At 39.1% G+C, this 14957-nt stretch overlaps 1 protein-coding gene across 1 annotated transcript; it reads right to left on the bottom strand.

Moving 5' to 3' along the window:
• Nucleotides 1–1583: 1583 nt before the first annotated feature.
• LOC145046971 (uncharacterized) lies at nucleotides 1584–3013 on the bottom strand. Its single transcript, XM_078995227.1, has 2 exons — nucleotides 2687–3013; nucleotides 1584–1637 (listed from the first exon to the last, which is right to left on the bottom strand). The coding sequence occupies exons 1-2, from the start codon at nucleotides 3011–3013 to the stop codon at nucleotides 1584–1586; spliced, it is 381 nt and encodes a 126-aa protein (XP_078851353.1).
• Between the last annotated feature and the right edge of the window lie 11944 nt (nucleotides 3014–14957).

The following is a 14957-nucleotide window of genomic DNA, read 5'->3' as shown; positions in this document are numbered from 1 at the left end:
TTTGTCATCAAAATGAATTTTTAGAACGACCAAATTTGACATGAGTCATCATCATCACATTATATAAAATATTTTGGACATGTTCAAAAATTCTGACACTACTTAGTCTATATCGTAATGAAAGTTCACCTGTACTGACGCCACAACATGAGACATAGTATCATGTTTGCAACGGATGATTAGTCGGTTTGCAAAAGTTGGCATTAGAAACCCTCGTTAGTAAGGTTTCCTTTTAAAAAAAAAACATTTTTGAAGTTCATAAAATTAACTAATAACAAAGTTTCAATTGTTTAAAATTATAGAGTTAAAAAGAAAGTTTCATAAAATTAATTAAAAACATTTTGGAAGTTCATAAAATTAACTAATAACAAAGTTTCACTGGTTTAAAATTAAAAAGTTAAATAGAAAACGATATGTAAGACTAAAAGGCCCTTTTGCCACTTTAAGTTTAAGGAATAAAAAAACACTGAAACCCCAAAAAGATATCTCATAGATGGTCCATATAAAAACCATACCAACAAAAGAGAATCTCCTTTTCTAAACTATAATTACACAAAGCAATGATTTAGATCGATTTAATCATATTAGCATCACAAAGAAAGGTTTATTGAAAGGAAAAGTCTCATATGAATGCTCTTTACAACGAGAAACTTAATTAGATACACCTAGACCTGTCAATTGGGCGGATTTTGAACCTGATTCGCTCCAAACCCGTAAAATCCCGTAAGAATTTTATGGGTTTGGATTTTAATTTTCGATTCGTTTATTCGTTTACCCTTTTAATAAATAGGTTGGGTATGGATCACTGTCGATCCGCTCCACTTATAACCCGCCCCATTATATATATATATATATATATATATATATATATATATATATATATATATATATATATATATATATATATATATATATATATATATATATATATATATATATGACAACAAAATATACAACTCCATGTTCAAGTAAAATGTCATTTATATTGTATTGGACTTTGAGTATAAATTAATTTACATCTTGTTTAAGTAGACATTTTATCTTTTTGAGAAATATTACTTTGTGGAAAACATAAAAATTATGAAAATTTAATATTATAAAAGGGTCGGGTATTCGTTGATCCGGTGGATACGGGTATGGATTCGATTATTCAAGACCCTAAGGGTTATTGGAGCATGACGGGTCATGTCTTTATTTTTTTAAACGGGTTTGGATCAATGGTGATTCGCTCCAAACCTGCTCCATTGACAGGTCTAGATACGCCTAGGTCATGTTTGGTTTGTAGTACAAAGGGTTTGTAGCTTGCAATAACTAAGTTATAAGTTAAGTTAGTATTTTATTTTTCAAATTCTTTTTAGGTTGTCATACTCATATTTGACCAACCAAAAAGTAAAGTATAAGCAAGTTTTTTAAAAATTACTCAACCTAATGTTTCAATGGGCTTCTAACTTTTTAAAAGTTTTCCATATATATTCTTTATTCATTAAGAAAAACTCAAACTTTACATACCCTTTTATGTTATTTTATATATTTCAATGTTTATGTCAAATATTATTTCTAGTAGCTATATTATCAACTAGCTGCTAGTTTTTCAGCAAAAATAACCTTAATGTTATAGAAATGAATTCAAGTAACAACTGAAAAAAAAGAATAAAAATCATATAAAAGACAATAAAAATCATACTTATTTCTTATTTATTGAATCAAAAGAACTAGGGGTGCCTTATCAATCACTATTTAAAACACTATAAAAACCAAAACTTGAAACATCTTATGTTCATATTCGTAATGAATGCAAGAATTGAAAATGAACCTGTATGATCCTTTGCTCCGACATGTACGATAACTTACACTTCTCTTGACTTCGGTTGTTCTACATTGTGTTTCGTGTATCATCTTCTCCTTGATTTCAATCATTTTGAACATATTTGCATATACTAGACAGAAATTTATGAAGCAAACACACTAACGATGAACCATAGAACAACCTAAACTAATTAACTTTTCAACTTGAACACATATACATACAAGAAATGGAAATACCCATTACTTGATTGAGCAATTGTACCGATTTGAATGATTAAGTACCCTTTAAATCCCGAATTCATAAAACTCCCCTCAATGGTTCTTGATGATTGGGTTCATGGTGCCCGAGTTTTCTTGATAGGATCTGGATACAAGAAGCAAAAAGATTACAACTTTATCAATCAAGATTCTGAACACTCGATGTACATTGAGAACTACAAGTTTTCAAACCAGAAGCAAATAGAATACAACTTTATCGATCAAGATTCTAAACTCCAAAAAGTACAAACAGAAAACCACGGATAGAGAAAAATCAGCATTCGTGAACTACAAGAATCCAAGGGTTTATCTTTTACCCTGAAGTGATATTCCACTTCAATTGACTAGATTTTACACAGTTTCAATTCCAATTTTTGGTGAAACCCATTACAGAATCTAATTAACTCGGTAACAAAAACCCACAAATATGAAGAAGCCAAAGTAACAAGAGTAACAAAAAAAAAAAAAAAAAAAGTCAAACATATGAAAACTCTAGAGTACATTTAAGATCAGCATCCAATTTATGATTTACAGAGCAAAATTCCAAAAATATAAAGTCAAAGTAACAAGAAATGAACAACCGAACAAGTAACAGAAAGTCAAACGTATGAAATTTAGATACCTTAGGCACAGAGGAAGCCAAACAATCTCTTGGGGTTTCAAAGGAAGACAAAGAAAACTGTTTCGAAACAACACCCACATCAAAATAAATTAAACCCGAACTTGGTATATCGACCCAGATAGACTTTACTGAGAACCACAAAAACAAATCTTGAACAGAAATCCCCGACAATTCAACGATCTGACCATATGTCAAATTGCCTGAAACGATTTGATCATAGTGCAATTCGTCTTCGAACTTGGCATTACAAGCATGATCCAAGTACACCTGAAACCGGCCGGAATCATCCAAGCTGAAGTTGGTCACTCCTTTTGGAAACAAACCCATGGGTAATCCGTTTGATTTGAGTGCTTCGTAAATGGTTGGTGATTCTCGACAAGATGAACCCCAGAAATGGATTGAAAGTGAGAAAACGAAGAGTGTAAGAAGGAAGATTGAGTGTTCAAGAATCATGTTTTGGTGTTGCTGAGTATGTACTACACAGGGGGGATAAGGTAGGGTTTAAGGGAAGAAGAAAAGAAGAGGAGGAGGAGGAGGAGGAGGAGGAGAGTGGTGTTGGCAGGAAGAACAGGAAGGGTGGAATAGGAGACTGATATCAATGATTGGGTTTAGATTTTAGAAAGAAGGGGTCCGCCCCCGGCAATTGCAAGTGTGTTTTTGTTTAGTGTTTGTTCTAGGGTTGTGTGTGTGTGTGTGGCTTATCTATAACCAACCGTGTCCAGCCACGTGGACAGTATGCAAATATGCCTTCTTTTCATGGACTAGAAATTGTAAATCTACACGTAGGAAACTAAGTCTTTAAGAGATCACAGCTAAATGGGGGTTTTAACATCAAATGTCATGTCTTTCAAACCTTGCGTTATCATTCAAAATTTCATTGATTTGAAAGGGATATATCAAGAGATAATATGAGAGTATTGATTGATAATACATTAATTGATCAATCAAAAACTCACGAAGACCCATACATTTCCCACAATTATGATAAAAAGTGAGAATACCCACAACTAAAATTAGAATTTTTTTGAAATGGAGACAATAAAGAACGGATTGTGTCCAATAGTTGGTTAAAGTGGTGCATGCCGTCATGAACTTTCCCATAACTAGCCATGAGTCTTGTAAAAAGTTAGCAACACTTAAAACGTTGAAAACTTGTTCTTATTATTTAACAATTAATATCAAAATTAATTATTAAACAGTCATTGAGTTTACTAACGAACAAACGTTCTATTATTGATTGTTACAACTTAAGATTACTGAATTTCGCTGTTAAACAAACCATCCTTCGGTATCAATTTGATTGCACAAAACAGTTAGAAGTGGACTGTTCGGTTGTTGGAATTGTAACAATAAACCAATTTATTTTAAAATCATAGGTTAATAATTTGCATACATATTTGATTTTTGTTCATAAAGATTTTTACGCCACTCAAATGTTGTAAGTATCTTCCGTAAATACATATAACTCAATACAAAGATAGACGTAAATCCCAAAAGTAAGAGAATAAAGATTAACACAAATCAGAAAACTAAAAGAAATCATAAAGTCGCAAACTGCTCACAATGTGAAAACTCTAATCGACTTGATGAATACAACTTTAATGATACCACTTTCTCTAAGTTATCTCACATAATTATATCCAAGACAAATATGCTTTAGAAAGTGTGGCCTCGCGCATCACAAATGATAGGAACTAATGTCATTGGAGTACACAACTTCATTCCACAATGGAGCATCCCTAGACAACATATAGTAAGCAAATGTATTAGAGCCCATTATTGGAAAAGAATGACATCCATGGTCACCTTCTCTTGTGTCCCTTTGACCATTTATGAAAGGAAATTGTAATGCCCATAGATCCGGGCTACCTAATTTATAGACGATAAACATCGAAAATGACTTTTTGATAGAAGATTATTTAGAATGAATAATCTTAACCAAGTTATAGTGGTCGTGACAAAGATTCCGGATATATAAAGAACGCCGAAATCCGAGTTATAACGAATAAATTATGACTTGTTGAAGTTTTTGCGACAGATGCGACACGACGTTGTATAACGTAAATAGTGAATTTACGATAGAATAATTTTTGGTCTTAGTGATCTAAACGAAAATCGTAGTGCTCGTTAAACCGAGAGCGTGCATAAAAAGAACGCCCAAATCTAACTTCGTATGAGGAAGTTATTATTTTTCTAAGTTTCAACTTAGCAGTATGCAGCCCGAAACTTGAATTTTAGATCGAGTGATTTTAAGCCGAAACAACCTAAACGAGAATCGAATATCTTGTTGATATTAGTTCAACGGTAAAAAGACAGATGAAAACGGATGTCGGATGAATAACTTGTGAATTTTTAACGGACTTTTTCTGTCCCGGTCCATTAAAAATATAACTTTAAAAATAAAGTCAAATTAGCCGATGGAGTCTCAACGAAAGTTATAGAGCATAGTCTCACATACGCGTGGATATAAAGAACGTAAAAAATGGAGCTCATATGCAAAGGTTACGACTTTTTGAAGTTTGAAAATTTGGAGTACGCCCAGCGTACTCGTGTTCACGGTCCGAGATTGGCTACGTAGCCCTACTATTTCGCATGATGGACACCTGTCGTAGCTTGTATGTGTCCGGAGTTATCCCTTAGTACGCCCAGCGTACTGATTGAAGAGGGAGTATGCCCAGCGTACTCTGAAGTTACGCCCAACGTAACTCGAGTTTTCATCCCCTATAAATAGTAATCGATGCCATCCGATTTTAGGTTGCAATTTTCATTCTCTCACCCCTATACTTTCTTCAATATTGCAAAATTACCCCCAATCCTATTATATCATACTAGCATCGTAAGCAAGCCCCGAAGAGCCCGAAGATCCTGAGAAAAATTGTTTTTTAGCCGAAACTTTGTCCGCGTGAAGCCCCGTTTTTGGGAAAACATCTCGGATTTATCAGAAACAATCATTTTAAGAAACGAAGTGCCACCCGATTATTGTTAAATCAAGTGAGTGTATAGTCACTTTCATCTTACACATAGATATGAAGTATTTTATATAATATACATGCTATGTGAATATATATATTGTTTGTTTATTTGAGATGGATGTTAAATGAATGATTTATACAGGTTTTAAATGATTTAAACTGTATATGTATTTTATACCTATAATTATGATGGGCAAAAGATGGGTAAATTAAAGATGAGATAAATGATGAGCAATGAAAAATGAGCGATGATATATGAGTGATAAAATATGGTGAGAAGCGATAAGCTAAGCGATGTACCAAACGATGACCTAAGCGATGGCCCCATCATTCAACAGAGTATGGATGACAACCATGGACTATTCTAGACGGTTCGTGGAACACTAGCATGATCGCAACCTGTAGGTGTTGTGAACTATATGTTCATCATATGTACTCTAAAAACCCGTTGACATGTATTGCAGGTGGACTCCTACAAATAATATTATCGATAAATGGCAGCTATGGACTTAGTGCCTCTTGTAAAACCCTGGCGATGATGTGACTTCGTGCCTATTCCTTAAGTGGAATCCTTAAGAATAAGTGAAAGATGAATCTTAATAAATGAGAGCTATGGACTTAGCACATGTTGTATAAACTATAGCAGCTATGGACTTAGTGTATGTTATAAAAACCCTGGTGATGATGTGACTTCGTGCCTATTCCTTAGGAGGAATCCTTAGGAACGGGTGATAGATGATTCTTATGGTAAATCCTTAAGAAATAAAGACGATAATGTGGATGAGTAATTGGGTTAATTGTTTGATGATAAAACATAATAACTTTATTATTGTGGGCTGAAAACCCTATATGCTCACCAGGCTCCCAAGCCTGACCCACTTAAGTTATTTTTATCACAGGTGTCGATACGAAGCTACGTTACACTGAGATTAAAGGAGATGTAAAATCACTAGTGTAAATGAATGTAAGTTCTGTTTATGCTTATGTTTTGTATTGACAATGACATCCCAAAGTTTTAAAATGAATAAAATACATTTCCTAGGAAATGATTTGATAATATATTATCATGTTTTTGGGAACAAATTCCGCAACATCTTTTGGAAGATTACTCTGATTTTATTTTAAAAGCATAAACTAAATCGGTCTTTTCTTGCAGAGAAATTGGGGGATGTCACAGAAATTGTCTCATAGATTCTCCTCTTTACTAGCTCGCGTAGATCTCCTTGGTTTGTCTGGTGTAACATCTGAATCTAGAGGTACATTTTATTTTATTAAAGTTTGGGTTTTGAGAGCCACCATGGTGTATGGATGATCGTCACGGCGTGGCGAGGCACTTTTGGTCGCAGGTCTCGTTTGACCTGCTACGACGTGGCAAGTATAGGCCACGACATGGCCGTTGATGATGTCTTAAACCCTAATTTTTCGGGTTTTGCACCCTATTTAACGGAATGCAAAGGCTAGAGTTTGCTCATCCTCAGCCTCCACCACCTTCCTTAGCTCTGAATAAATGTTTATCATCTGATAAGTGAGTCTTCTTACTATACTTATGGGTTGAAGGCACCAATGTTGGCCTACTGGATTATATTATGTAAAATGCTAGTTGTCTTTATGATAATTGCATGGAAGACCTCGGGGTAGCATGTGACACTTATATGAAAGACCATGGAGTATCCCATGAAACTTGAATGAAAGACCCGGGTAGCCCATGATACTTGCATGAAAGACCCTGGGGTAACCCGTGGCACTTAGTTGTAAGACCCTTGGGGTAGCTCATGTTATTCTAGGGAAAAGACCATGGGGGTAGCTCATGGCAATGTTTGTATAGTATGTGGTATTTTGGGAAACTTGCTAAGCTTTGTGCTTACGGTTTTGTGGTTTAACATTTTTAGGTACTTCTAGTTCGAAAGGGAAGGGCTCGGCGTGATCACACAACATCCCCTTCATGATTTCACATTTATGTATATCTTACTCTGATGATTTTGATACATTGTATTATGATTGATTTTCAGACACTTGATGTATAGAATTTATGATTTTAAAATGAAAATTTTTATCACTATTTTTGGAATGTTACAATTTGGTATCAGAGCCTTGTTTGAGGGATTCGAGAACACTCTTGGGTGTGTCAAAACTCAAACTGAGGAATTGATAATCTTTTTTCAAAAGAAAATTGAGTTTCCTAAAAAGATTTTATGAAAAAAAAAAAAGGGTATGATGCATGCAATCAGCGGAGCTGAAGTAAGTTATTCCAAAATACACATACCAATGTATTATGAATAATATGCATGTTATGTGAATTGCATGCTAGAGTAGGGCTAAGGACACCTTCAATAGTTGTATTCCAGAATTGCTTGATTTGTGTGATGCCTTATAGCCTATGGGGATTGGATGCTATGTACAACTCGAAATTTATACTGGCTTAGTTAATTTTTAAGTGTATGCGTTAAAAATTGTATACGATTAGGATCATATAGCCCTAGAATGATTGGTTTGGCCTTATTTCATGTTCCTTGTTTGGTTGTGGGCTAAGGGTAGAATCATTGATTCAATAGTCTATGTGGTCCCATTTTGTGTATAATTTGCATTCATAAGGCAACCAACAGTGTTGGTAGAGATTTCTAGCGTTGTAGAGGTCGGTGAGTAGGGGACTCCTAGGAGAGCCGATGTAATATCCATAATTTGCATGCATAAGGCAACCAACCGTTATTTATTACAAATTGTTTTCAAAATAGTTCCATATCATATTATCCCAGAAACAAAATCATAAAAATGTTAGGTGGTGCATGATCATGCCTTCGCCTTCCCGCGATCATCCGAAGTACCTAAAACAAAATCCAAAACTGTAAGCTCGAAGCTTAGTGAGTTTCCCCAAAATACTAACGCCATACAATCATAACCATATCATAGCAAGTAAACAACAGCATACATAATGAGTCATCAGCCTGACTGGACACGCAAGGCCATTAGCCTATCTTGGCTGCTCTCCGAGCCATTGGCGCGTCTGGACTGCCTCGCGGGCCTTTGGCCAACCCGGACCACTCGTCGGGCATCCGGTCTGACTAGTATTGTAACGCCCCAATTGTCAGGTATCATAATGGTTCAATTTAAATTTCATGTTTTAAGACTTACTCGACGAGTTGACGCCATGACTCGTCGAGTAGAAGTGGGTTGGGAAACATCATTTAATGAGTTGCCTCGATGAGTCGGGAAGGGGACTCGACGAGTAGGAGCTGGAAGAGGAAACCCTAAATTTCTTGGGTTTTGCACCCTATATATTGGACCATTAGCACCTCCCACTGTCCCTTATCACCCCTTGAGAGCCAGAAACCCTAATTTCGTGAGTGTGAGCTTTGTGAGTGTTTTGGACCTTTGGGAAGTGATTTAGTGAAGGAAACTTGTGGATCAAGCAGCTAGCATCAAGGAAATTGGTGTAGATCTGGAATACATCTCAGTTTGGGCATGTTTTGGAGGTAACCAACTGATATTTTGATCTCTTTCTTCTTAGAACCATTCATGGATGGAGTTAGGGTTTTCTTTAGCATATTCATGAAGGGAATGTGGTGTATGAGCTAGATCTGAAGTTGAAACTTCATATCTGAACCTCCCTTGGTCCTAAGTTTATAAAGTTCCTTGTATGGCCATTAAAGAACCCTCCCTTATGAGTAGAGCTTCATTTCAATCTTGGATTCGGATTTTAGGCATGCAAATACGTAAAGGTAGCAACTTTACATTGCTAATACACTATAGGGACCTAGATCTACTGGTTGGAACGAAAGAATGGTTATGTATCGCTTGATCATGGGAATAATCATATGGACTCGGCGATTCTGGGAGATGACTCGGCGAGTCGAATAGAATTTTCATCCGAATTGGTCCTGTGTGGACTCGGCGGGTCTGGAAGATGACTCGGTAAGTCGGTTTGGGTTTTCAAGCACTGGGTCGCGTATTGACTCGACGAGTCGAGCCGAGAAATTCTTGAATCAGTAGAGACTCAATGAGAGGAAGTTGCGCTTAGCAATAGGACAACATGGATTGTTGACCATTGACCAGTGGCTTTGACTTTGACTAGGGATTGTCTTGTGCCTTCCAAGGGAATTTTGGTAATTGAGTAATTATTTAGTGGGTCACTCATGGGTACAGGCGAGGCTGTTGGAGCTATATCTAGAGGAGTAAATTGTATTATTCCGAGCAGCTAGCGAGGTGAGTTATCCTCACTATATCACTAGGGTCTAAGCTACCAAGGCCGGCCCTTTAGGTTGTTATTCTGATTATAGTATGTTGTATATGGTTATGATCTGTTAGATCGGTATCCGAATAGACAGGATGTTGCTATGCATTGTGAATCGTTAGGATCGGTATGTTAGTGACTTGGTTAGGTCGGTATTCTGTTTATAAGTGATTGTTATGATAGATGATCAGTGAGATAGTCATATCTGATATATATATATATATATATATATATATATATATATATATATATATATATATATATGCTAGTTTATGTCATTATGTGCACATGATTATTTGTTTGACGATTGGGTTGAGGCGGTCCTACTTTGTGCTGAAGGCCAACACACCCGACGAGCGGTCCGGATAGACTGTGGGCCCTGCATGACAGTCCAGTCATACCGAAGGCTCAAGATAGATCTAGTTAGACTATAGGCCTTGCAAGGCGGTCCAGTCAGGCTAAAGGTCAAGTATGCATGTTGTTGTTATCTATTATTGATATGGTATTATCGGTGTAGTATTGGTATTTTGGGAGTATCTCACTAAGCTCTCGGGCTTATAGTTTCAATTTATTGTTTCAGGTACATCAGGAGATCGTGGGAAGGAAAAGGCATGATCGTACCGCTCCTCATCCTTATGATTTTAGTTTCTGAGACACTCTAATGATTCATATTTTGAAAACAATTTGTATAACACTATTTTGTTTTTAATGGTTGTTTGGATGTTACAAGTTGGTATCAGAGCCTTGGTTTGAGTGAATTAGAGGAACATTCGTGTGAATCCAGTCTCAAATCAAGGAAACTTTCAAAGATAAATTCTAAAATGGTTTTCAAAATAAAGGATGGAGGATGCGAAGTATACGATCAGCGGGAGCCAGTTAGTAGACCCCAAAATACCATACAGTTATTTGATATTATGATATGTTCAGACAACATGCTAGTACTAGGCTAGGGATCTTCAGGGATCGTATGATAGAAATTTCCTGATTACTTGATGCATGATAGCCTAGGGTCCTCTTTGTAGGAGATTGACATCATTACTGTGGTTCATTGTGTATGTATCATGGTTGTATATAATTAAGATCTTATAGCCTGAGAATGTTATATTTGGTCTTATGATTAGGGCCAGGTTGGATATTTGAAAGTCTATGAGGTCTAGCATTATGTATAGCTAGCATACACTGGTGCTACAGGGTTGATGAAAGACTCATGGATGGTGGAGTTATGAAGGGTTAGTAGATCAGTAATGAGATCTTTAGTATTCCTCTAGAAGTGAGGATGGGGAGTTCGTTATGATTATGTATACTATTAGGGTTTGTTATGATACTTGAGATAAATATGGGTAGGTGTGGAAGGTAGTATGGTTCCGTACTACTGAAAGCACAGGACCCATACGCGTAGCAAGGAAGTCACAACCCCTAGAGTTTGTGGGAATTGGTCTCCCGATATTATGTTGTTTATCTGACGTCTTTGGTATATTTTCAGTATGGTGGTGATGAGACGTTTTGCAACTGGATCCGGGTCAGGACCAGGATCAGGATCAAGAGGCGGAGGTCAGGGTGTGCCCGTAGCACCTGATCCGGTGGTGCAGATAAGGACAGATGACTTGGATGCCAAGATTCGGGAGATCCTGCATGATGAGATTGCCGCGACGTTTCGAGCACAACTACCAGAGATGTTTGGGTCGATTATGACCGCTATGGTCGAGTACTTTAATGAGCTCTATGCAGCCTTAGCAGAGATGGCCGCCGCTGCAGCCATATCACGAAGCCCCCGACATTTGATGGTACCCAGGATGCGATCAGGGCTTTGAGGTGGTTATCTGGTGTGGAGGTCTGTTTCTTCACGTGCTCATATCCTACTGACCAGAAGGTCAGGTACGCCCTGAACCTGCTGAGGCTTGGGGCCAAGTACTGGTGGAGGCTAACAAATGGGTCGTACACTAATGATCAGAGAGCTACTATTACTTGGGAGCGGTCCATGGATATGTTCCGCACTCGCTACGTTCCACGTGTGGGGCGGGAGCGGCTTGCCCAAGAGTTTTTGACTTTGAAGCAGGATGGAGAGTCGGTGATGGAGATCACCCGCATGTTCACAGAGAGGGCTATGTTTTGTCCAAGTTTGCTTCCGAGCAGTCTCAGATGACTCATTATCTGAGCATACTCAAGATCGATATCCGTCAGTTTGTTGCCACGCAACACTATGATACTCTTATGGATCTTCAGGAAGCTTCTAGGCAGTGTGAGTTGGAGTTAGAGCTGCAGTTGAAGGAGCAGCGTCAGGTTCCGGCATAGTCTCAGCCGACACTGAAGCGGTCTAAGACCGTTGATTCTAGGACCGGGGGTTAGCAGTGTCGCGCTTGTGGAAAGTGCGGCAGGGGTCATTCAGGGGTTTGTCGAGCAGGTGGTGGGTGCCAAAAATGTGGCAAGGAGGGGCACTATGCCAGGAACTGTCTCCAGTCCACCCCTCCAGCAGATATGAGGATATGTTATCACTGTCATCAGGTTGGTCATGTGAAGACCAACTGTCTGCAGCTCACCGCCAAACCGACGCAGGTTTCCACACCAACTACTTTGAGGATTGCAGAGGGGAGGCTGGTCAAGACGGAGCCTCCGAAGGATCAGGGGCGTGCTTTCCAGCTCACGGCCTAGGAGGCCAAGGCAACACCGGATGTGGTTGCTGGTATGTTTCTATCTCTTATTTCAGTCATTATATATGTGCTATGCTTATCTGTTATACCTATGTTTAGGTACGTTTTTAGTAAACTCCTTGCCTACATTGGTTTTATTCGACTGGTGGGTGAGTCGGTCGTTCGTATCTCAAATTTTCAGTAAGGGGTTCAACGTGCTAGTAGGTGAGCTTGAGTGTCTGTTGCAACTATCTCCAACAAACATGGGGTTTCTGCTTCTTCGTTCTACCGGGGATGTGAGTTGGAGATTTTCGGGGTAACTTTCCCGATAGATTTGATTCCTATTCCCATGGGGGAAGTATGTGTGATTGTGGGGATGGATTGACTAAGTCGTTTTGGCACCATGATTTATTGTCAAGGGCAGCGGGTTGTAGTTTGAACCCCAAGTAGGGGAGAACTGCTAGTATCTAGTGAGGGCACCAGAGTAGGGTCAAGGTTTTTTTCAGCAACCTGGGCTCGGCAGTATATTCAGCACGGGTGTTGCGGTTACTTAGCGTATGTGGTGGATACGCAGGTCAGGGACCAAACTTCAGTTTCATAGGTCCCGGTGTTTAGAGAATTTGCTGACGTGTTTCCAGAGGAGTTACCCGAACAGGTTGAGTTCAGGATTGATCTTGTGCCGGGTGCGGCCCGTATCGCTAAGGCGCCATACCGTTTGGCACCGCCAGAGAAGCATGAGTTGTCATCGCAGTTGCAGGAGCTGCTGGGTTAGAATTTTAGTCGTCCAAGTAGTTCTCCATGGGGAGCACCGATCCTTTTCGTCAGGAAGAAGGACGGTTCGCACCGGATGTGCATCGATTATAGGGAGTTGAACAAGTTAACAGTGAAAAACCATTATCCACTCCCGAGGATAGATGATCTCTTCGATCAGTTGCAGGGTGCATCTTGGTTTTCCAAGATCGACTTAAGATCCGGATATCACCTGGTCAGGGTGAGAGAGGAAGATGTAGAGAAGACCGCGTTTCGGACTCGTTATGGTCATTACGAGTTTGTGGTGATGTCGTTTGGGCTCACCAACGCACCAATAGTGTTTATGGATCTGATGAACCGAGCTGCAGGCCGATGTTCGATCTATCGGTTATTGTATTCATAGATGATATCTTTGTGTGTTCCAAGACCAGGGATCAGCACGAAGAGCATCTACAAGAGTTATTGGGATTTTTGAGGTGAGAGCGGCTTTATGACAAGTTCTCAAAGTGTGAGTTTTGGTTGCGAGAGGTCTAGCTTCTTGGACACCTCATTAATCAGGAAGGGATTTTGGTCAATCCGTCCAAATTGAGGTGGTAATGCAGTTGTAGATTCCGAAATCTCCCACAGATATTAGAAGCTTCTTGGGATTGGCAGGGTACTACCGGAGGTTTATATAGGAATTTTCTTGGATTGTGGTACCTCTTACTCGTCTGACGCGGAAGGGGGTAGATTTCTGGTGGGGCCCCGAGCAGCAGAGGGAGTTTGAGACCCTCAGGTAGCGGTTGTGTGAAGCTCCATTATTGACCCTCCCTGAAGGAGTTGAAGACTTTGTGGTATTCTGTGATGCATCCATCATAAGGTTGGGAGCAATCCTCATGCAGAGGAGACGGGTGATTACATATGCATCACGTCAGTTGAAGCCGTATGAGACTAGGTATCCTACCCATGATTTGGAGTTGGGAGTGGTGGTTTTTGCCTTCAGGTTATGGAGACATTATCTATATGGTGTCCATTGTACCATATATATGAATCACAAGAGTTGAGGCACATCATGGACTAGCCCAACCTGAACATGAGGCAGCGCATGTGGCTGGATGTAGTCAAGGAATATGATTGTGAGATCCTTTACCACCTTGGTAAAGCGAATGTGGTAGCGGGCACTTTGAGCCGCAAGGTATTGGGGTCCTCCACCCCAGCGAGATGTATGAGGATAGCCATTGATCCTCCGATTGTGAGTTTGATCAAGGATGCACAAGTTGAGGGTATGAGACCAGAGAATTGGAAGAAGGAAAGGATTAAGGGTGAAAGCAACTGGTTTGTGCAGGATGGACAGGGATTGATGACCCGTTATGGTCATGTATGGGTCCCGATGTCTGGGGGAGTCAGACAGACCGTTTTTGAGGAGGCTCATAAGTCTCATTTCTCCATTCACCCAGGGGCCACCAAGATGTTCAGAGACCCGAGTTTGAGTTACTGGTGGCAGTGTATGAAGCGATAAATCGTTGGGTATGTCAAGAGGTGCCTGACTTGTAGGATGGTCAAGGCCGAGCATCAAAGACCGCATGGTCTGTTACAGCCCTTGGAGATTCCCATGTGGAAATGGGAACAAATCTCGATGGATTTCATTACTAAGTTTCCGAAAACAGCTAAGGGATTTGATGATATATGCGTTATTGTTGATCGATTGACCAAAA

Source organism: Lactuca saligna, chromosome 5 (assembly GCF_052625555.1).
Source record: "Lactuca saligna cultivar CGN05327 chromosome 5, ASM5262555v1, whole genome shotgun sequence".
Taxonomy (NCBI): Eukaryota; Viridiplantae; Streptophyta; class Magnoliopsida; order Asterales; family Asteraceae; genus Lactuca; species Lactuca saligna.
This window is presented reverse-complemented; position numbering and strand designations above follow the sequence as displayed.

Coding starts and splice junctions, on each gene's coding strand:
- LOC145046971 (XM_078995227.1), bottom strand. CDS start 3,013: ATGGGTTTGTTTCCAAAAGGAGTGACCAACTTCAGCTTGGATGATTCC. Junction 1,638..2,686: donor TGGCTTCCTCTGTGCCTAAG/GTATCTAAATTT, acceptor CTTTTTTTTCAG/TTGTTACTTGAATTCATTTC.